We start from the raw sequence: 21605 nt of genomic DNA, 5'->3' as shown, positions 1-21605 counted from the left end.
AGATTGTTCAAGAAAGAACTCACATATCAAGGGTTTTTTGCATGACAAACACTAACCACTGGTTCTGGCAGTACGTAATTAATTATAATCAAGACGTCAAAATCCTAAAAGAACAAAGAGAACTTACCTCTTGCCAGTGCACTTGTCAACTCTTGTGTGTTCTTGAAGACTCATTTTCCCGTTCTTCTGACTCTTTTTCCTTTCGAAAACTGCTTTAAGCAGTAATTAATTATAATAAAGACATCTAAAAAATTCAAAAAGAACAGACAGAAGTTACCTTAGCTAGTACAATTGTCAACTCTTTGCCTCTTTGAGGACTCGTTTTTGCCTTTTTCTAACTCTTTTTCCTTTTAAAAAAATACCATTTATAATCATTATTACTTTTCAAACTTTATTATTCTTTCTCATTCTATTTTACTATTTCATTCTATTCCGCCTCATGTTATTTATTCTACTTTGTCTTAATATTTTATTTCATGCATGCATCTATTAAATATCTAAATATCCATATTAATTTAACCTAAAGATGCTTACCTTTGCTAGTACAATTGTCAACTCTTTGTGTGTCTTTGAAGACTCGTTTTTGCGTTTTTCTAACTCTTTTTTTCTTTCAAAAAATACCATTTATAACCATTATTACTTTTCAAACTTTATTATTCTTTCTCATTCTATGTTATTTCATTCTATTCCATCTCGTTATTTAATTCTACTTTACCTCTTTGTATTTTATTTCATGCATGTATCCATTAAATTAATATTCATATTAGTATAACCAAAAGATGCTTACCTTTGCTAATACAATTGTCAACTCTTTGTGTGTCTTTGAAGACTCGTTTTTGCCTTTTGCTAACTCTTTTTCCTTTCAAAAACTGCCATATAGAATCCAATTCAAACTATATTATTCTTTCTCATTCTAATTTATCTCTTTCTATTTTATTTCATGCATGCATCAATTAAATATCTAAGTATCCAAATATAAAACCTAAAGATGCTTCTTTTTACACATAACAAATATAGAAGTAAATCTTAGAGGAAAAGGAAAACCAGAATCTCTATTGATAGTGCATCAGTCAATTCATCGATCACACGCGCAAGAACGTATATAAATATATATAGGCATAAGAAATATTTCTCCCATTCTATTCTAATTAAACCAAACAAAAAGAGCAAGATAGGCCAAAAGCTAGCTTATCCATATATATAATGCCTATATCAATGGACCCCCTTGTTCTTGGACGTATAATAGGAGATATTTTGGATCCCTTCACGAGTTCTGTTTCTCTGAGGGTTGTTTATAACAACCAGTCATCGGTTATCAATAGTTGTGAGTTCAAACCTTCCCAAATCGTCAACAAACCAAGAATTAATATTCGTGGAAATGACCTAGGGATCTTTTACACTCTGGTATGCATGCCAATTGAAGCTAGCTCCATATATATTTTTTCTTCATTTGTCTTTCCGAAATTCTAAGTCTCTGTGATAGTGTTGTTCAATTTTGACATAATGGTGTTGCATGCATTATGCAGATAATGGTGAACCCCGATGCTCCTAGCCCAAGTGACCCACATATGAAGGAATATTTGCATTGGTGAGTACCTTCGTCTCTTGCCTCTATTATCATATTGAATTTTGAGAATAAGCCGGTATATATATATATATATATACTTAATTAAAGCGTAACAACGTAGTATATAAGCTTACTTATCTTATACCTAAAATTTAATAGTTTTGAATCTCTTTTTCTTTTCTTGTTACTGTCATTTTTTAACAATTCGTTACCATATGTAGTATATATGTTTAAATAAATACCTTAATTAAGTATATATTCATAAAATCCTCATTATGCAATTGAAAAAATACCTTAATTAATTCACTAGAAAACTATTAAAATAAATAAAAATAGTTTATAAAATGCATAACTTAAATCATCTTTGTGTATAAACGCAAATTAGTTTTATAAAAACTCTTCCATACAGTCCCTTAATTTACTTACGAAGTACAATTGAGTAGCTGATAGAAGAACGTTAGCACACATAACTTGTAAATATTTCTCCCCACACACAGCTCTACTCCTTTAATTAATTAATTTACTAAATTTAAAATAAATAATTAGTAAGAGACACTAAAAAAACACGATCAAGTTAATGTGGTTGTCTCAATGTGACACCCGAAGAAAATTGTAGAGATTTTGTTTTTAGAAGAAAATTGTAGAGATTATAGATTATAGAGTTGTGTATTTATAACATTTGTTCTTCACTTGATGCCTAGGTTGGTAACCAATATTCCAGCATCTACAGGGGCAACCACTGGTATGCTTACAACTTTTATTTTCAATTCTTTTTGTTCTACCTTGGTGCTTTTATATACTTTGGTTATAACTTTTAAATGTATATTATAATATTAATCGATACTCATATCTTATATCTTGCATTCTTATCGATTGATATTACTTACTAATTAATGGAATTTTATATATAGGAGAAGAGATTGTGGAGTATGAAAGTCCACGACCAACTTCTGGGATTCATCGGATTGCTTTTGTGTTGTTTCGTCAATTTGATAGACAAATTGTGCATGCTCCAAGATGGCGCCAAAATTTCAACACTAGAGATTTTGCTGAGGTTTACAACCTTGGATCACCAGTTGCTGCTGTGTATTTCAACTGTCAACGTGAAGGTGGTTGGGGTGGACGAAGGAGATGAAGACCCTTCTTCGATAGAACTAATTTAGCAAAAAAACCAACGTTACTACATATATCACGTTTGGTGCAGTCACACTGCGCACGTTGTCCTAATAATTAATAAATACTGTAATATTTGAAACCTCTTCAATAATTTCAGGCAAGCTGCAGCTATGAAAGGATATGAAATTTATTATTAATCCTTCGTGACATTTTTGTATTTTTCATTTATATTTTTACTTGGTTCAATCAAAATATAAGAAAAAACAACAACGGATCACACAAATTAAAGAATATAAGAAAAAACACTAGGATAATTAAAGCCCTTAAACAAAGAAATTGCGCAATATAAATTATAAAATGGAAAATATGGTCTCAACGGTAAGTAAATTCCATGAGCTTAATTATAAAAATTAACAAAATGTTGAGAAAATTTAAAATGGAAGTCATGTTAATTATTTACACTCTTCCTTATTTCTAAGCTTTAGACTATCGTGGTTAAGTAAATAAATTTGTATATGATAGTCAAATTTTTTTAGACAGTTAGATTTAAGAATAAAATATTGAACGGTTAGATTCTTTCCTTGGAACCTTGTGTAAGGTTTTTTTAATACTGTTACAACGATGAGTTGGCTATGGGAATGCAATTTGACGCTAGCTATTGTACAATTCCTGACTGGCTTTTGCCACATATTGTCATAAATCTCGTCTGGATTGTAATAAAACTTTCTTTTTGTTGTGCAAGAACCTTTGCTAATAGGATCGATGAGGGTGTTGAGCAGATTTGCATTGATCAGGTTTTGATAGTTACTTCGAGCAGGATTTCAAAGGTGTCCTCGTCATAGAGGAGATCATAGGAGCACCGGTGGTACCTAGAGGGAGGAAGCATATGGGGAGTGTATTAGTTTTTTAAATTCAGGATATTTTGGGGAAAAAAATTAGAGGGAAGAGTGTATTAGTAATCAGGGGAAGTAGAAATAGCTACTCCCTTTTAAAATATGCTAAGCCCGAGATAGAAGCCCTACAAAATATTCCAATTCATTATTTGGGCCTCCATTATGTCAAGATACAATGAAAACTAGTTTCTATTTAGTATCTTGTCATGACTTTATTGAAGAAGGACAATTATTATATGAGAAAATATTAACTTACACTAAGATAACTCTTTTAGAATTACTTTTCATTTTTATCATATATTTTCTGAAAACTTAATTTTATTGTTAGATTTTAAGAAAATGAATGAAGAAGATGGAAAGTAGCTCTAAAAATTACTGTTGGACTAAATTGATCAATATATACATATATATATATATATATATATATATATATATATATATATATATATATATATATATAATCAATGATTAATTAATTGCTTATTTTTTTAACTTTTACTTATGTAATACAAATATGATGACATATACAAAAAGGTGTACTGAAAAAATGACTATTTATAACACACAATTTTAGCTCACAAAAAGTCAAAACTATAAGGTTCGTTACTTAAGTGTGACATTAAAATAAGTCATACCAACATGTATTATGTATATTCTAATAATAAAGCGTCATGTGAATTATATAATCATATCAACCGATCAATTTCTTTTTTCAATAATCTAAGGACCTACTAAGAGACTAAGATGCAACTGCAGAGTGTTACTTACTTCAAAATCCAGCTATACTTGAATCCGTGGGCCTGAAGCATCCATATTGAAATGAACACCTTTTTTAGATTTTTTTTATAAAAAAAGATGCATAGAGAAAATGAATAAACCATATTGGAGCAATGGAGGTCAAATACTATTTAAGCAAAGCAACAAAATAAGTAGTAAGCAATCAGTATATTTCTTGTCTACTTTAAGCAAAGTAACAATAGTAAGCAATCTATATGTATACTTGTGTCAGTTTTAAGTTTCGTTAGTTTCATCCTAAGCACTTTGAGGGGAACCGATGAAAATCATTTATAATTCAGAAGAGTATAAATTTAAATAGCAATAATTGTCTAAACTGGATCAGGTGCAGGAATTATCAAATTCAATATGCAAAAATTGGTGATTTCGAGAACCAAAAATTATCACTCAGACCTCCATAATCAATTTCTGTATTGGACAAACTTGATGTTAATGTTAATAAGTACTCTAAATTGCACATTTCCGACACAAATTTGAGAGTGCTAGATACAAAAAGCAGGATCTAGAGCAGATACCTTATACTACCCTATAGCACAAACTTAGAAATGGTGCAAATTTACATAACCAGTTGGAAATGGTGCAAATGATATTAGCACAACTTGATTTTGCAGGCTCCCCAGAATTCCAAAAATAACTACAAAACCATCAACGCCAATGCCCCAGCAGAACCCAATCTGGGCATTAGAATCCTGCTCAAACACAAACAAACAAGTGAGAAACCAGTTCCAAAAAAAATAATAACTCCATCATGTATACATTGTTTTTTGTACATTAGAAATTGGATGGTTTGTCAAAGTACAAAGATAAAAAAATCAAAATCTTCAAACACAATGTAAGTAGGCTAGCTCTTCACTTTGCTTTTAAGTCCACAAGGAACTAAATAGTATTCTCTTAATCATTCATAATTCACGTCATTACAAGTAGCAACCACTTTTAAACTTGTGTCCATAGTACCTATGAAGAATACAAGATGGTTTATGTTTATCTAACTCTGATCCCCACAGCATAAGCAACGTGAATATCGATCTACGGGGGCTTGAACACATTACAAGGGAGCCTTGCCTCAAGCAAGAACAAATGGACATGATATCGATCTACGGGGGAAACTTTCAATTGACAAACACAAAATATTGATTCAACCAAAGGGAAGGAACTAATAAAAAATTGAGTTCCTTGTTTAATTGTCAAGACAAACTAATGACATGTACCTAAACAGCCAGACCCAAAACTTAGCAAGAACACTCGAATGCAAGAAAATTAAATATGGTATGGTCAATTTGGTCTGAATGTTAAATATTACACATTTGAAATTTAATTGCTTGTTGACGTAAAGAAAAAAATATACTAATAAAAAACTGGATACCTTTAAAGAAGACACTATAGCAACTTATAATTTGCTGCAGGAAAAGAGTAATTAAGTCAAGGAGAAAGGTAAGCAGGAATTAAATACACATGTTATGATGCTTGAACTTTCCTCAAGTGAATTTGCACACGCCACTTCAGAAAAGAAAGATTGCATGTGGAGGAAAAGGACCCCAAACAGTAAAAGAAGTAAGATTTGGAGTAGAAAGCAGAATTGGATAAGTTTTTATACCAGATATTGTCAAAGTGGAAAGGGTGGAGTTAGATATCATGCACAGAACTAATAGTCGGAGGCAGCAAATTTGATAAATTGAAGACTGAAGGCGCAGAGGAAAAGGTCCCAACAATGGATTAGGATGCAGTGTCAAGTGATCCAATTATAACAACAAATCGAGACCAACTAAGGCAAAGAAAGAAAAAGAAAAAAAAAACTTTGTTATTCCCATCTCCTGAACTGCTATTTAAACCCCCTACCATGTAAAAGGACTTTCCTGCCCCCACCTTTTAAATACCCCCTCCCCCTGCCCAACATAACTCCCACGCCATCATTCATTCTAAGTGTCACTCTCTCTCTTCTTTTGTGCTCAACTTTTTCGGTTACCTGAGCTAACATTCTGCGCTCCACTTCCTTTTCTCTTTCCGACAGAGTTTTTTTTTTCTTTCCCTGAATTGCAATACTAATACCACCTTTATAACTTTGTTGTCATCACATCACTATCTTTTTTCTTTCTTTCCCTGAATTGCAATACTAATACCACCTTTATAACTTTGTTGTGATCACATCACTATCTTTATTTCTATCGCTACTAATACCATCTTTATCATTATCATCATTATGACATCACCATCATTATCACGGACTGAATGTCATTGTCACTATCGTTGTCACCATTATCATTTTCAGAAGTGGCACTACCAACACCAATTACGTTATAATTATAATCGATATGAAAAATAAAATTTAGCATTAAGTCAAGTTAATACTTGTCTCCGCTCTATACTTGGAAATACATACACAAACAAAACTTGTTTTCGTTGGCTATTATTTTAAAATTAATTAATTTTTTTCTTGATTATGTTAATACTTTTTTATATAATATGTCGTGCATACAATATATTAGACATTATCGATGATTTGACTATTATTTACTGTATTTTTTTAATAAAATATTAATACAAAGTAGTTCATACTAAGAGTAATAATTAACTTTTTAAGAAATCATGAGTGCATATAAAATAAATATTCCTCTCTTCTCCTTGATACGATTTATATAAACTTAAAAATTAATCAAAATTTAAATTCTAAATCACTTAATTAATAAATATAAACTACTTCAACTTATATCTTATATCAACAATTATTGATTTATTCCTCAAAGTATAATTAAGTTTAACTAGCTTGTCAGCTAGTCCTACGGTCTGGTCCTTTCAAATTGCGAAATTTTCTCTGAAAATTCTCAAAATAAAACTCTATAATTTTCTTTCCTCCATAAGATTCTATATATTTTTATCCGTACACCTGTCCAAACTAGAATCTCCGCTAAAGTTGTTTGGTGATTTATCTCAAAAGTCTTATACGGTGGGTTTGTAATATTTTGATGTGGTCTTCTATCATTAAATTTAATGTTTTAAAAATTTAAATATTAATTTAATATAGCATTGAAATCATAATTTATAATAAATCATAACTGAAACGTCTGAAAATGCAATAATATTTAAGATTAATTTGCTAGTTGGGATCAAATTTGAAGGCATTGTTGGCATGGGAAGTTCTGTCTCAGAGCACCTTTTAAAAGATAAGTATGGACGAGAAAGTGAGATATACATGCATGGATAAGATAAGTCGCACCCTAGGCATACTTTTTAACGCGGTTTTGTCCAGCGCAAAGGATAAACGAAATATGGATCGCTTTACAGTTGGTACAGAAGTGATGTTCCAAATCACTGGGTTCAGTGTTCACGCCCAAGTCCTTAGGAGGAAAAAGACCTATACAAATACTCATACTATACCACCAAACACTGAATTAACTCACATGATCATTTATAGAATATATCATTCTTTTTCGAATTATCTTCGATTCTTATTTTAGAGGAGATAAATTCCAATTTGATCTGGATTAAAGTTGAAAAAGCTATATGGCATTTTATTTTAAAATTATTTGCTGTCCAAGCAACCATAAGAAGCGATCCTGGCCTAAGAAAACCAACAAACGAAAGTTGGTTTGATATGGATTCCAAAGTTTTAAATTGTTCTGGCCAAAATAAAATATTCCCTTTATCCTTCTTTTCATGCCTAAAATATTCCCTTGTCTAGCTAGTTGTGTGAGTTCATGATACTGAATATAACTTCTGCATTTGCGAATAAGAGATCCACGTTCAGAGTCTGGACCGGAACGTTGCTATCCAAGCTAGCTATTAACAATATATTTGCAATCAAGTTAATTCATATTAATGATCCACAAAATAACTTCTAAAAGTATCGTTGCTTCTGCCTCCAAAAGTGGTGGATGTGCGGTCTTCCAAATAGTCTTGGCTGTGTTGCTACAAATACACATAGCCAAGGGAATTTGATCAATATAAGATTTTTTTTAAAACTAAATATTACTTTAGGAAGGTTTTTAAACATTTTATCAAGTGGAATGATTTCAGCTCTATCTGGTGGTGTCACTTAGAAAGGTGTCGAAGTGACACACCACCGAATGGAATTGAGTTGACTGATATCACCAATTTCTTATGAGACAAGAATCATTAAATCTGATATATTGCGTAAAAATCACCCAAAGTGATATTTAGCTTAAAAGAATAACCTATATTGATCAAATTCCCCGTAGCCAAACCAAAAGTGTTTTGATCCGAGAAAAGTGATGCATCGACCTCGCATGCATTTTAAGTAACCAATATAACTGGTTATTTTGATGCACATATATTTATACGAAACCATCATTTACATAATACAATGTGCATAAGCTTTTAAGTATGAAGTTAAATTAGACAAAATACATTCACAATTAATTTTCCGAGAGGTAGAAATAATTTTCTATTGCTTCAACTTCATTATGAGTTTTTTTTTTATTAAAATTGGTAAATAATTATGATATTTGATAACAAAAAATTATTTATTTATTACTAAATAAATAATTATGTATAGCAGAAGCATTCTCATTTTCAAATTTCTAACAGTACGTTTAACAACTATTAGAAAAAATTGTTGATTTTACACCGCCAATTTCGATTCAATGACAGTGTAGAAAACACACATTAATATTGGACTTAACCCCAGAGGAGAAAGAAGAACCTCCACTTGTCCTAGAGCTATAATCTCAAAGTTAGAAGTTTATGTTAACCATACCACAAGGACAAGAATCTATCAACCACCTCATTTGCAAGGCTAAGAAGAGCAAGAATCTATTATGCCTTTTGCTTACTTATGAGCCAATATAATTAACAAGAATTTGACTAGACTGAGACTCGCCATGCTTACATCTTTAAAGTTAGCCTCACTTAACAAATATTCCTCGTGTATAAAGTTAAGGAAGTTACATGGAACAAATACCTAAGCATTTGAAACAATGCAAAAAGTTTTCTTGCATTTTATGGAGCAAGATTATAGCGATGCATCAAGTTCCCGCCACTACAAATAGTGCCAACACAAATCACTACTCGCAAACTACTTTACCTTATCCAAGAAGCATGTTTGAACTATGTATTTGATAAACCACATTTTGTATGTATAATGAAACATGAGTTTTGGACCTGAAATGATTTATTTTATGTAAATTATTTCGGCAAAAGTCACGTTTTTGTGCCAAGTGTGTAGCAAGATGGCCCCTAAGAGAATAAACATGAAAAGAGCTTAAAAAGAAATGATTTGAAGAATTGAACAAGTCTTGAAGAGCCCAACTATGCTGGATATAGCATAGTCATACTAACCTTCACAACTGTGGTAAAATCACCACAATCGAGACAAAAATGATATTGATGAAAAACATGAATTTCAAATAATTGAGCACAGTTGTGGTCATCACAACCACAATCATGCTAATCTTAGAGTAAGTTGAGATCCAAAAAGCAAAGTTAAAAATCATTTTGAAGATATGATGAAAGCTCATGCAACACAAGTTGTTGCAAATTAATTAAATAATATATTAGGTGTAATAGAATGTGGACCTAAACCTATGCATTGTTTACTTTTTTTAAATATCATACCATTAGGTTGATTTAGGTTGCGTTTTAAAAAATGACTCAAAGGTGATACAATTCAACTCATAATATTTTGATTGACTTGGATCACAGATTTATTCAAATTTGATACAATATGACCCACGATCACCTATATAAAAATTGTTTGCATAAGGGCTAAAACTTTAATGTTGCATTTGTTAACGACATTAAGTTTTTCTTTTAACACCAATGACTAAAACTGAATTGAAAGTGGTTATATAGGAACTAAAATAAATAATCTTAAATATAAAACTTAAAAGCTAGGTAAAATTTGTGTAACTATATATAAATATCAATATGTGAAGATAGTAAAAATATAGGGACTAATGTAAAACACAACACACCATTGCTCATTAATGACGTTAAATTTTTTTAACGGAAGGAATTAAAACGGAGTTGAAAGTATACACGGACTAAAACAAATGAAAAGTACATGTAAAGTCACACCCACGCATCTATATATATATACACACCATCAATAAATTGCTAAATACATTCTTAATAAATTTAATAATGTTGTTTATTTAATTTTAAAAATAATTTTATATTTTTTTATCATGATATTGGTACACAATTATTAGTATTGACAAATCTTCATTAAAAACTCTAAATTACTTAATTAAAGGATACAAATTATTATTTATGTCCACTATTATTGGTTAAGGTCACATTTTTTAAAATAAACGACATAATAATATGGAATAAAATTTGTCAACGTATATATAAAGCTAGCAGAAGTAAAAGAAAAGAAAAAGTACCGGATACTAATTGAGATGAGGGAGGGAAGAAGTGTATCAATGAAAAGTAATGGTTTATTTATAATACATACATAAGGTTTAACCAAATAAATGGGTGGAATAAGACTTAATAAAAAAACTATCACCAAATTAAAAATGATTGCAGAATTTGTGGGAGATCATATCAAGTCAAAATATCAAAATAAAATTAACTTTTTTATCAGTAAAATAATTTTTATTAGTTTTCCTTGGATAATATATATATATATATATATATATATATATATATATATATATATATATATATATATATATATAATTCCCTTAAAACTTTTGAAATATATACAAAATAACTTGCATCACAAGTGTAAAGGTGCGTGTCTTACGACCACCACTTAAAGTATGTGGTACCGATAAAAAGGAAGTTTCAGATAACATCTATGCAACTATCTAAGGGATTTTTTCCCTCACATATATATATGGAACGGCCTTTCTTTTTCTTGGTCTCACTTTTAACAGATATAAAAATATATCTAAGGAGAAGAGAATCTAGTGATAGTGCAATATCTCTCAGCAAACGTACGCAAGAGCTATCATGCATAAATAGGCATAGCCTGCAGGCATTCTCCTCATTATGTACTGAAGGAACAAATTAATAATATATCAAGGTGATAGAGCTAGCTGATCAATGGATCCTCTTGTGATTGGACGTGTAATAGGAGCCTTTCACAGGTTGCGTCTCTCTGAGGATATCGTCTTTAACAATTGCTCCCAAGTTATCAACTGCTCAAACCCTGGTATATAAAAGGGTTGAAGTTGGGGGAGATAATCTCACGACCTTTTGCACCCTGGTCTATAATGAAGTTGGTGGAGATGAACTCTCATGACTTTTATTAGGGTGTAGAAGGTCCTGAGTTCATCTCCACCAACTCAGAGGGAATGGTGGATTCTGATGCACCTAGACCAGGAAATCCAAATCAGAGGGAATATTTGCACTGGTAAGTGCCCCTCCAATCCATGGCTTGCATGGGCAACGTGGGCAAAATCACACCCAGCAATATTCTCTTCTTCAATATCTTACACTCACACACAGACACACGTACACCCTACTCACCTTTTATCTTTTATTATTATTATTATTATATAATCACTTTTTCCTTCCATATTTTATCTTCATTCTATTTTTTCTCTTCCTTCTTTACCACTTCACTTAACATATGTAGTGAGTTCTTTGTAGGATTATCTTATAATCTTTAATGTTATGTCTGGTAGAGAAGATAAAAATAACTTTGATAAAAAAAAAACATTTAAATTAAAATAGTGTGTTTAAGGTGTGAGAGTGAAACTCACTAATTTTTTTAAATTTATTCTCCCCTTCTATTTCTACTCTAAATTAAAACTCCTCTACCAAACGAAAGATAAATCAACTAGCATTCTCGCGCATTACAAATCACAACATAAATATCTTTATAGTACTATCTTACATGACTTTATTTTTCGATGGATCCCCAGGGTAACCAATATTCCAAGAACAAACTTCGGTATATATGCAACTTTTTTTAATGCTTTTTAACCTTTTTAATTATATGTTAATTAATATATTACATACAGTATATTCTTTCCATGTAAGTAATACATTCTTCACCTGTAATACATTTTTCTTGCAATTTTATTAAATAATTGATATTAGATTTTGATTTTGTTTGTTTTTTGTGGCATTAATAAGTACACACTTGGTATTTTATAGGTGAAGAGGCTGTGAGCTATGAGGATCCAAGCAATCTACTTCAACTTAAACCCTCAATTTGATTAAACTAATCAAACTATATAATTTTCTTTTGCCTTTGTTTTCTTTTTCATAAATGAATTTTTTTAAAAAAAATTTACTAATAAAAGTTTCATAAAGTTAATAGATGGAATTAAAAATAATGCCAAAAAAGGTGACGAGTATAATAAAAATACATCACAACAATTATTATTATAATTAATAATTAAGTTGTGTCCACGCCTTTCTTCGCAAGTGACTAAATTAGTTGAATAGAAGAGCTCAAATAACACTTAAAAAGAAAAGAGCTCAAATAAGATGTGCTTATACTAAGGCGGCTCATAACATTTTATGAGTACGATAGAATCACTTCTTATATATAAATATAAATATATATTATATAAAAAATAAGCACATAATTTTATTAAAATAATATGATTTATTATCTTAATTGAATAATATTATTTTAATAAATCTAAAGAAAATGCATCATAATTTTTTATTTCATATTTTTTTTTTAGTTTGTTCACATGTTATCATCTATCATCTAATTTAATTTACACCTTAAAAATCTTTACACGCCTAAAAGAAAAAAAAAACATTATAGACAACATATATCTATATCACAATTTTTCATTATTGATTTTATATAATATTATTTTTTAACCACTTCTCTATTTTTATTATTTGGTTAACTTCTCTGTTAATGTGTGTTTTCATATACATATAAACACAATAAAACATTTAGATTAATTGATCGATCATAATATATAAGTTATTGTAAACCCTCCTATATTTATCTTTGATAGCCACAAAATAAATATTAAAATTTATTTAATTATTAATTTTTTATTTGATTGGCCATTACTTACCTATCTTTAGTTATGGTGTAACCCTATTCAAAGCCCGTTCAGGGGGTACTGACATGGGCTTAATTTAATTTAGGCTAGGCTTCTCCATAGATAATGAGAATTTGGATTTGTTTTTAAGCTTGTGACAAAAAAAAAAAAACTTGTGGAATGAAGGATTAAGTGTGTAAAGAGGCTTAAAAATGAAAGTTATTTTTTTTTTTTGGGAGGTGGTTGTGTTGGACCTAAATGAAAACCAGGTGACCATAAATATTTTGTATTACTATATTTTGTCTAAAAAATCGTCCAAACTACGTATGTTATATTTCTTAAATTTAGTATTTAAACTTTTCTTGATCATTTCATTAAGCTGGCACTCCTTTAAATTCTAGTGAAAGATTAGAGGATAGACGCAATACATCTATTTTAAGGTGAGCAAGTGATTTTGAAGATACTATATATTTATAATAATTAATAAGAGAACTAATAGTTGAAATTATAATTATAACAACAAACTATAAAGTTATTATAAACTTTATTTATCTTTTATCCTAAGAAAAACTGAATCCAGACCTGTGAAGCATGTCTGACCAAGTAGAAGTAGAATTTCAATTTTCATAAACATTTCCCAAACACGTTGATGTGTGAAGTTAAATAGATGCCTTCTAAGTTCTAACAACCCCTTTCATATTTCATATAAAAAAATGTTTGGAAATATATATATATATTTATAATTTATGGAAATATATATTTGGACTAACCGATAATATTCAAATTAGGGAGAACAGGTGAATAGAAATTTGAAAACACTATAGTCAGTCAATCAATCAACATAAGAAAATAAAAAATAAAATGAATAGCGTAACGCATTACGCACAGTAGATGGCGGCTAGGAGACGAAACCAATGGCAAGATTCCTATATTACCCCTTTGGCACCTCTTATTTGGTTGCCCTGCCTCTGGCTTTTTAGTCAACGAAAAGGTGCACCAACTTTCCCTCTACCAAATCTCATAAAAACTAATAAGTTAATATCATGATATAAATCGAACCACCTACTTGGTGTCTTGCAATTCCCAATGGCCTCCATTTTCAAGCTCTCAACGCCATCTCCAGCTGCTTCCTTATCAGAAGCGCTTCGCCCCAGAGATTCTCGCTTCCTCTCCTTCAATCCTTCTTCCAACGCTATTAATTACAAAATTAACCTCTCCGCTTCCCTCCGATCCATTCACTCCCTCCCTCTTAAAACCTCCTTGCGGTAAGTTTTCTCTGATCTCTCAATACACTTTCTCTTATCGCGATTCGTGCTTGTTTCCTTTGTGATCTTTCTCACCTTCGCTTGATCTATTACTCCACATGCACCTCTTTTATTTTTTATTTTTTATTTTTTTCCTCATTGACCCCGAAGTTTAAATTAACAGCGATCGATCGCCATCGTAACTATCGAAGTGTCTTGTTAGGGCGTGTTTGGTAGGATGCGACCCGAGTATAGGAAAGTTGGTAGCTGCTACAAGTTGAGTTTTACGGAAGAGTGAAAATGGAATGTGTTATGCTTTTCTTTTCTTTTTTTCCCTAAAATTTTCATTTCGAAAATTTGCATGAGGTTCATTTTTATCCGTAAGCTTGTTAGAATAATGCTTCACTGCAGAATTTTTCTTTACAGTTTTTGTGCGAGTTGTGTTACTATAACTCGGGATTGCATGCAGCGGATCTAGGACCCTAAGTCAGGGCACAATCTATTTAAAAATAAAAATAATTATTATCATAAAAGAAGTAAAAAAAATTAAGGACTGAGGGTTCAAATATATAAAATTAGGTGGTGCAAAATATACACATTCAAGATATTATTTATATGTAATTTTTTTAAAAGTGAGGGGTGCAAGTGCACCCCCTCATTCATATGTGATCCGCCACTGGTTGCATGCTAACTAACTATGATGCACAGATAGTGTGTATCTGATACGATACCTTATTATTCTAAAAATATATAGGACATGATACGAGGAAGATACATGTCTAGATAAGTAAAAAAAATCATAAAACATATTAACTATATAATTGCAATTTTGCAAATTCATATTAAGAAAATACTTATTGGACATTACTAAAAGCAATAAAAATTATATATTCATTATCATCAAAATTCACTTTCTATTGTCTACAAATAGGAAGAGTGTCATTCTGATTCCTTTCCTGAAATTATCCGTAACTAGGACAAATTTCATTTTTGGTTCATCAAGGGCAATGCTTCTATGTTTCTATATTATGCATGCTTCTATGTCTCATGTAAGCTTCAAAGAGCTTGTAAGAGTCATAATAAGCCTATATAAGCTTCCTATAAGCTCTTCAAGTGACAATTAGTTTGAAGGTGTAGTATTGTTTCTTATCTTAAACTGCTCATGTAGGAGGCATATATTTGATGCTTGATTGTCTTCATTCAGGATCAAATGCTCCCAAACAGATGGGAATGGAAGTCCTGCAAAGAGGACAGTGCTTCATGATCTTTATGAGAAAGAAGGGCAGAGTCCATGGTATGATAATCTCTGCAGACCTGTTACAGACCTTCTTCCTCTTATAGCAAGTGGTGTCAGAGGCGTCACTAGCAACCCTGCGGTAATAATTTTTTTCTTTTCTTTGGGTGTTGTTCCCCATGTGTAGATATTGCTAATAATGCAGAAATCAAAACCGATTAATGTTTCAAACACTTATTCTGAGTTATAACATCTTGCTTTAAAATTGCTTGTTATAGTATTCTAAACTGCTGTCTGTATATGTGATTGCAGATTTTTCAGAAAGCTATCTCATCATCGAATGCTTACAATGATCAGTTCAGGTACCATCAATATCTTTTATTTATTCTGAAATTTCTTCTTTCAAACTTAACAGCCAGTGTGGCGGACAGTGGACTACAAACTATGGGGCGTGGACACATAATATTTTGTCTGTCTATAGTGTGTCTTTTAAGTGTATTGACCCATGTTTGGCATAGATTTTCTCATGGGAAACATCTGGTTTTTTTCAAAAGCTCACACATGGAGCTGGAAAAAGGAAGTGCTTGTTTCTTCAAATTAAATTGAAATAAACATGCACTTACATGTAGTTTTGTCAGTCTATTCATAAAATATGTTTAGTGTAGTAAACTACACTAAGGCTATACTCCTTATTTCCTATTTTTCATGGTAGCGGCAGCTCTTCGCAGCATTATGTATACTGTTGTGTCTGCTTTAGGCCTTGTATTCCTGAAAGTTTAATGAATACTGTTATTACAAGAAGAAAGATATTAAAAGGAAAAATAAAATAATTTTTTTTGGTCTCATATGTTAATAATTCTCTAATTGTTCTTAAATTGCTAAAATCATATTATTCAATCATGCAGGGAACTTGTGCAAGCAGGGAAAGACATTGAAAGTGCATATTGGGAACTTGTAGTGAAGGATATCCAAGATGCTTGCAAATTATTTGAACCAATCTATGATCAAACAGATGGTGGTGATGGCTATGTTTCTGTTGAAGTATCTCCCAGGCTCGCTGATGACACTGAGGGAACCATAGAAGCTGCAAAATGGCTTCATAAAGTGGTTGATCGCCCCAATGTGTATATTAAGATTCCTGCTACAGAGGCATGTGTGCCTTCAATTAAGGAAGTTATTGCTAATGGGATAAGTGTGAATGTGACGGTAAGTTTGTGCCACATCCTTTCATGTAATCTGCAAATTAAATAAATTAGTATCATATATTGTTATGATATGCTGTTCTAGGTTGGGTTATTAGCTACTTGATAAGTAACTGTGTAGATATTGTCATTACAAAAATAACAAATACAATTAGTTTAAGCCTGTTCTGGTTAGAATTGAGGTTGCATCTAAAAGAAAATCGAAAACTAAGTCTCCAACTGTCCTGACGAGTGTTGTCTGACTTGATCTCTATTACTTTCATGGTTCAAGTCTTGATATTCTGGTATTTGTATGCACAGCTGATATTCTCTCTTGCAAGATATGAAGCTGTAATAGATGCTTACTTGGATGGTCTTGAGGCATCTGGGTTAAATGACCTCTCTAGAGTTACAAGTGTTGCCTCTTTCTTTGTCAGTAGAGTGGACACTCTCATTGACAAGGCCCTTGAGAAAATTGGCACCCCAGAGGCTCTTAATCTACGTGGGAAGGTAACTGTTTATTGTTTTCCAAACTAATTTCTATTCTTGGCTTTGGATTTATTACACTTTCAAATGTCAAATATGCTCTTCGGATTGCATATTGAATTTTACAGGCAGCAGTAGCCCAAGCAGCATTGGCTTACCAGCTCTACCAAAGGAAATTTTCTGGTCCAAGGTGGGAAGCTCTAGTTAAAAAGGGGGCCAAGAAGCAAAGGCTCCTTTGGGCCTCAACCAGTGTAAAGAACCCTGCCTATTCTGACACCTTATATGTTGCTCCTCTTATTGGACCCGACACTGTAAGCCATCATTTTTTTTCACTTTGCCAATTTTTTATAATTATGTTCGAGTTGATCTAAAACAAATATTAGGATTAGCTTTAAAGGACTTGTTTGTTGTCTGGCCTTGTTTGTGTTAAAGAAACTTAAAAACCATAGTTTCCTTTGCTGTATCTCATCATAGCAATACCTTGTTACTTTCCAGGTATCAACCATGCCAGACCAAGCCCTTCAAGCATTTATTGATCATGGTACCGTATCCAGGACAATAGACTCAAATGCATCTGAAGCTGAAGGAATATACAATGCTCTCCAGAAATTGGGTATTGACTGGAGCTTTGTTGGTTCCCAGCTTGAACTTGAAGGAGTGGACTCGTTTAAGAAGAGCTTTGACAGCCTCCTGGATTCTCTGCAAGAGAAGGCAAACTCTCTTAAGTTGGTCAGCCACTGAAGTTTGAACGTCATGGTTAGTAATGCAGTGCTGTGTATGATGGCATCTATGGATTAATAAAAGGCAGCGGCTGTGCATTTTGTGCTGCTGCAAATGTGCTTCATGGAGTCATTTATTTAGACGATAGTGATACAATGTAAATGGGAAAAATTGTCCGCTTCAAGTCAAGCGTTTTGTTTTTTCCCCACTATACAATGGTTGTGCGTTTATGTTTAAAAGTCTTACATTTTAGTTCGAATTTTTAATTAAAATTTTGTTGTGATCAATAACACAACTCATGCATGTTTAACTAATAATAAATTGAGGGCAGTTCACCAAGTCGCTTCCCTTAGGCCAGAGACAGCGAAAACCACACAAGGTCGTAAGGGAAATTGGGATTTGGGAAAGCTATCTCCTTTCAGCAATTGCTTCCTGCACCTCCAGACTTGGTTCTTGCACCCGGATCTAGAATGTAATTTACATTCCGGATTAGTCATTGCTGAATGTAAAATTTTACATTTTGGATTACATTCTGAATGAGGGTTTCTGGAAGTTTAAAAAGGTGTCTACAAATTCGGAGGTGCAGAAAGCAATTTCCCTTAACTATGCAACGAGATTCAGCCTTAAAGAACAGTCCCAAACCCAAATCGAGCAAAATTGCAAACCCAAATTGAACAAAATTGCCTCTAATGGAAATTTCTTGAAGAATTTCTTAAGAGAATAAATTATTTCTTACAATTTTTTTTTCATCGGAGTAAATCTATGTGACAAGTTTCTTAAAAATAAGATTTATATATTTTGCAAGGGACTATTTTTTAGTAATAAAAAAATATATATCTAACACATAAAAAATATGAGTTTCTTACCATGAGAGCAAAATTGTGTATGAAACCCTAAACATCATAATTAAGTGAAAATAAAAAAAAAATAATAGTTTGAGTTTCTTGAAGTTTCTTAACATGAAAGCAAAATTGTGTATGAACTTTCTATAAAGACATTTCTTGAAGTTTCTTACCATGAGAGCAAAATTGTGTATGAACTTCTTATAAAGACATGACAATGTAGAGACCATAAAAAATAACTTAAGAAATTTTCATTAGAGATGCTTTAAGAAAATCATGTTTTGTGGATCAAAAAATCGGATTGTTCCTTCACTTCACCTATATCTTTTCTTTTTCTTTTGGTTATATTGATCAAAATTAGCTAAAAGTTAAAAGCTAATAAGGAGAAACTGAAAAGTTAACTTAATAAATTTTAAGTGTTTAGTAAAACTAACGGGTTAAAAAGTGTAAAATGACAAAAAAAATCATGATTTATTTTATAAAAAATTAACAAGGTAAATGAATAAAAAAAAATAAGGTTAAAAGTGGAAGAAAATATAAAAAATTATAAGTTAGAAGCTAACATTTTATAAAATGTATTTTAAGTAAGATTTTAAAAAACATTAGAAGTTACTAAAAAACTTATTTACCAAATAATTAAACAAGTTTTTCAACTAGTAGAAAAAGTTAAAAATTAATTAAAATGTCTTACCAAGCATAGTCTTTATCTATTTTTTTCTATCAAATCATATCAATCACTTATCATATCTACATTTCTCTCTTGTCTTTCAAGGTGTAAAATATCATTGGGATGTACATAAATCTTTTTCCTAGTATAGGTTGTGCTTATAAATTTTTTCTATAAGAATTTATAGGAGAAAGAAAAGGAAGATAAAATAAAATAATTTTTTTATATGGGCTAAAATTAATTTATATACTTGAATGTTTATAAAAGTATTTTTATTAATGGAAAAATATATTTAGATATCCAAATGCTAATAAACACTTAATGAGAGAAAAAAAATATAAAAATACAAATATGATAGGTGATATAATGTGATAGAAAAAGAAAAATAAAGAAAAATAAAAAATGTTGATGAAATATTTAAAACGAAAGAATGTGTAAATATCATTACCTTTTATTTAATTTGTTTAAAAGTTGAGGTCACAAGTTAAATATAATTTATTGTTATTTTACTTTTGTTTTCTAAGTACATTGATGTACAGAAAAACCAGCACAAATTTTCATGTTTTCCTCATGAAGTCTTTATTTTATAACTTAGACTTAGATGCAGCTAGAAGTACAATAGTATAAATTCTACTTACAAGTTACAAGAGTATTGCAACATAATAAGGTCATGTTGAAATTGTGTTTATCTCATTCCTGATAATAAAAAAAAAAAGGGTGAGGTATAACGTGACCGATGATGGGTACGAGAGGATTCATTTCAGAGAAGTGAAAGGTTAAAATCTGGATTGGCTTGTGTGGAGAAATAGGACCATATCATTGAAGTAGAAGAATTTAAAACCAAGCACAAAATTTCAAGCAACTGTCCTATCCCCACCTTCCAACTCAGATGGAAAATTATGTGCATCCACATTTTCATGCTGAACCAACCCAAAGTTCTTAAACAAAACGATAATGGGAATAAGAGTTAGAATAAATTACTACTACTAACATGCAGGCACCAATCAATGACAGCAGGTGACCATAAATGGATTCTCTTCAATCGCTTCCAATGATGTTGTGTAGTGTTACCGCCATTTATTGTGCATGGCTGGTTTCAACGTGTTAGTTGAACCTTCCTTTAATATGGCCGCTTTTCCCTAACTGTATCAAAAGATCATGGATTAAGAATGCCTTCTCTCTTCTCTGTTCAACCTTGTATTCATACACAATTCATTCAGTTTCCATTGAAATCTTAAATATCTTTTTGGTGGATTTTAAAGTTTCATATCATTCTCAAGATTTTTTTCATTTTTTACTCCAATAGTAAATCTCATTTTGACAGATTCTTCAACTTATTCTCTATGTCAGTGACCATAGGTGCAGATGAAATTTGGATGGGGATCTGCATTTGGCTCACTGGCAATTGCAATGGGTATATCTAACATGGTGTTCTTCGTAGCTACGAGTATTGGGTTGCTGCTTTAAGAAAGAGAAATGCCTCTTTTGGTAGCAGTGAGTTCATAGGCCTGTATGATTTGAGGTTTGCAATTGAAAGAAGACGGTGCTAATCCCAGTCCTTGGAGGCTGTGTACTGTTACTCAAGTAGAAGAAGTGAAGATCCTTATCAAACTTATCGCCATACCAGCTTGCAAAATCATGCTCAACGCCCACTTGGGTCGCTTGAAACTCCCAGTTACATGCATGCCTGTGTTCCCAGGCCTCAGTGTTTTGCATTAATTGTGGGGTTGTCGGAATTTTTATATGAAGAATCCCCTGATGCCATGAAGAGCATAGGCTCTGCTTATGCTGCACTGGCTGGTGGCTTGGGTTGTTTTGTGGACACTATCATAAACAACATCATTAAATCTGCCACAAGGCCAACCATCTTGGTTGTCTCAAAACATCAACACTGCCAGGTTTGATTACTTTTACTGGCTTCTCACGGCTTTGAGCG

General features: G+C 31.6%; 2 protein-coding genes and 1 long non-coding RNA gene across 3 annotated transcripts; 2 read left to right on the top strand and 1 right to left on the bottom strand.

Annotated features, from left to right (window-relative positions):
• Positions 1 to 1215: 1215 nt before the first annotated feature.
• On the top strand, positions 1216 to 2702 carry FTL4 (flowering locus T-like protein 8). Its single transcript, NM_001289295.1, has 4 exons — positions 1216 to 1404; positions 1527 to 1588; positions 2269 to 2309; positions 2479 to 2702. The coding sequence occupies exons 1-4, from the start codon at positions 1216 to 1218 to the stop codon at positions 2700 to 2702; spliced, it is 516 nt and encodes a 171-aa protein (NP_001276224.1).
• Positions 2703 to 4735: 2033 nt separating this feature from the next.
• On the bottom strand, positions 4736 to 6266 carry LOC106799821 (uncharacterized). Its single transcript, XR_001389662.3, has 2 exons — positions 5735 to 6266; positions 4736 to 5060 (listed from the first exon to the last, which is right to left on the bottom strand). It is a non-coding gene; the product is annotated as an uncharacterized lncRNA (long non-coding RNA).
• Positions 6267 to 14259: 7993 nt separating this feature from the next.
• On the top strand, positions 14260 to 18447 carry LOC100807267 (transaldolase). Its single transcript, XM_003532282.4, has 7 exons — positions 14260 to 14560; positions 15744 to 15915; positions 16086 to 16135; positions 16679 to 16979; positions 17276 to 17464; positions 17569 to 17751; positions 17936 to 18447. Exons 1-7 carry the CDS (start codon positions 14382 to 14384, stop codon positions 18179 to 18181), a joined length of 1320 nt encoding a protein of 439 aa, XP_003532330.1. The 5' UTR covers positions 14260 to 14381; the 3' UTR covers positions 18182 to 18447.
• Positions 18448 to 21605: the final 3158 nt, after the last annotated feature.

The sequence above is a fragment of the Glycine max genome, chromosome 8 (genome assembly GCF_000004515.6).
Source record: "Glycine max cultivar Williams 82 chromosome 8, Glycine_max_v4.0, whole genome shotgun sequence".
NCBI lineage: Eukaryota > Viridiplantae > Streptophyta > Magnoliopsida > Fabales > Fabaceae > Glycine > Glycine max.
This window is presented reverse-complemented; position numbering and strand designations above follow the sequence as displayed.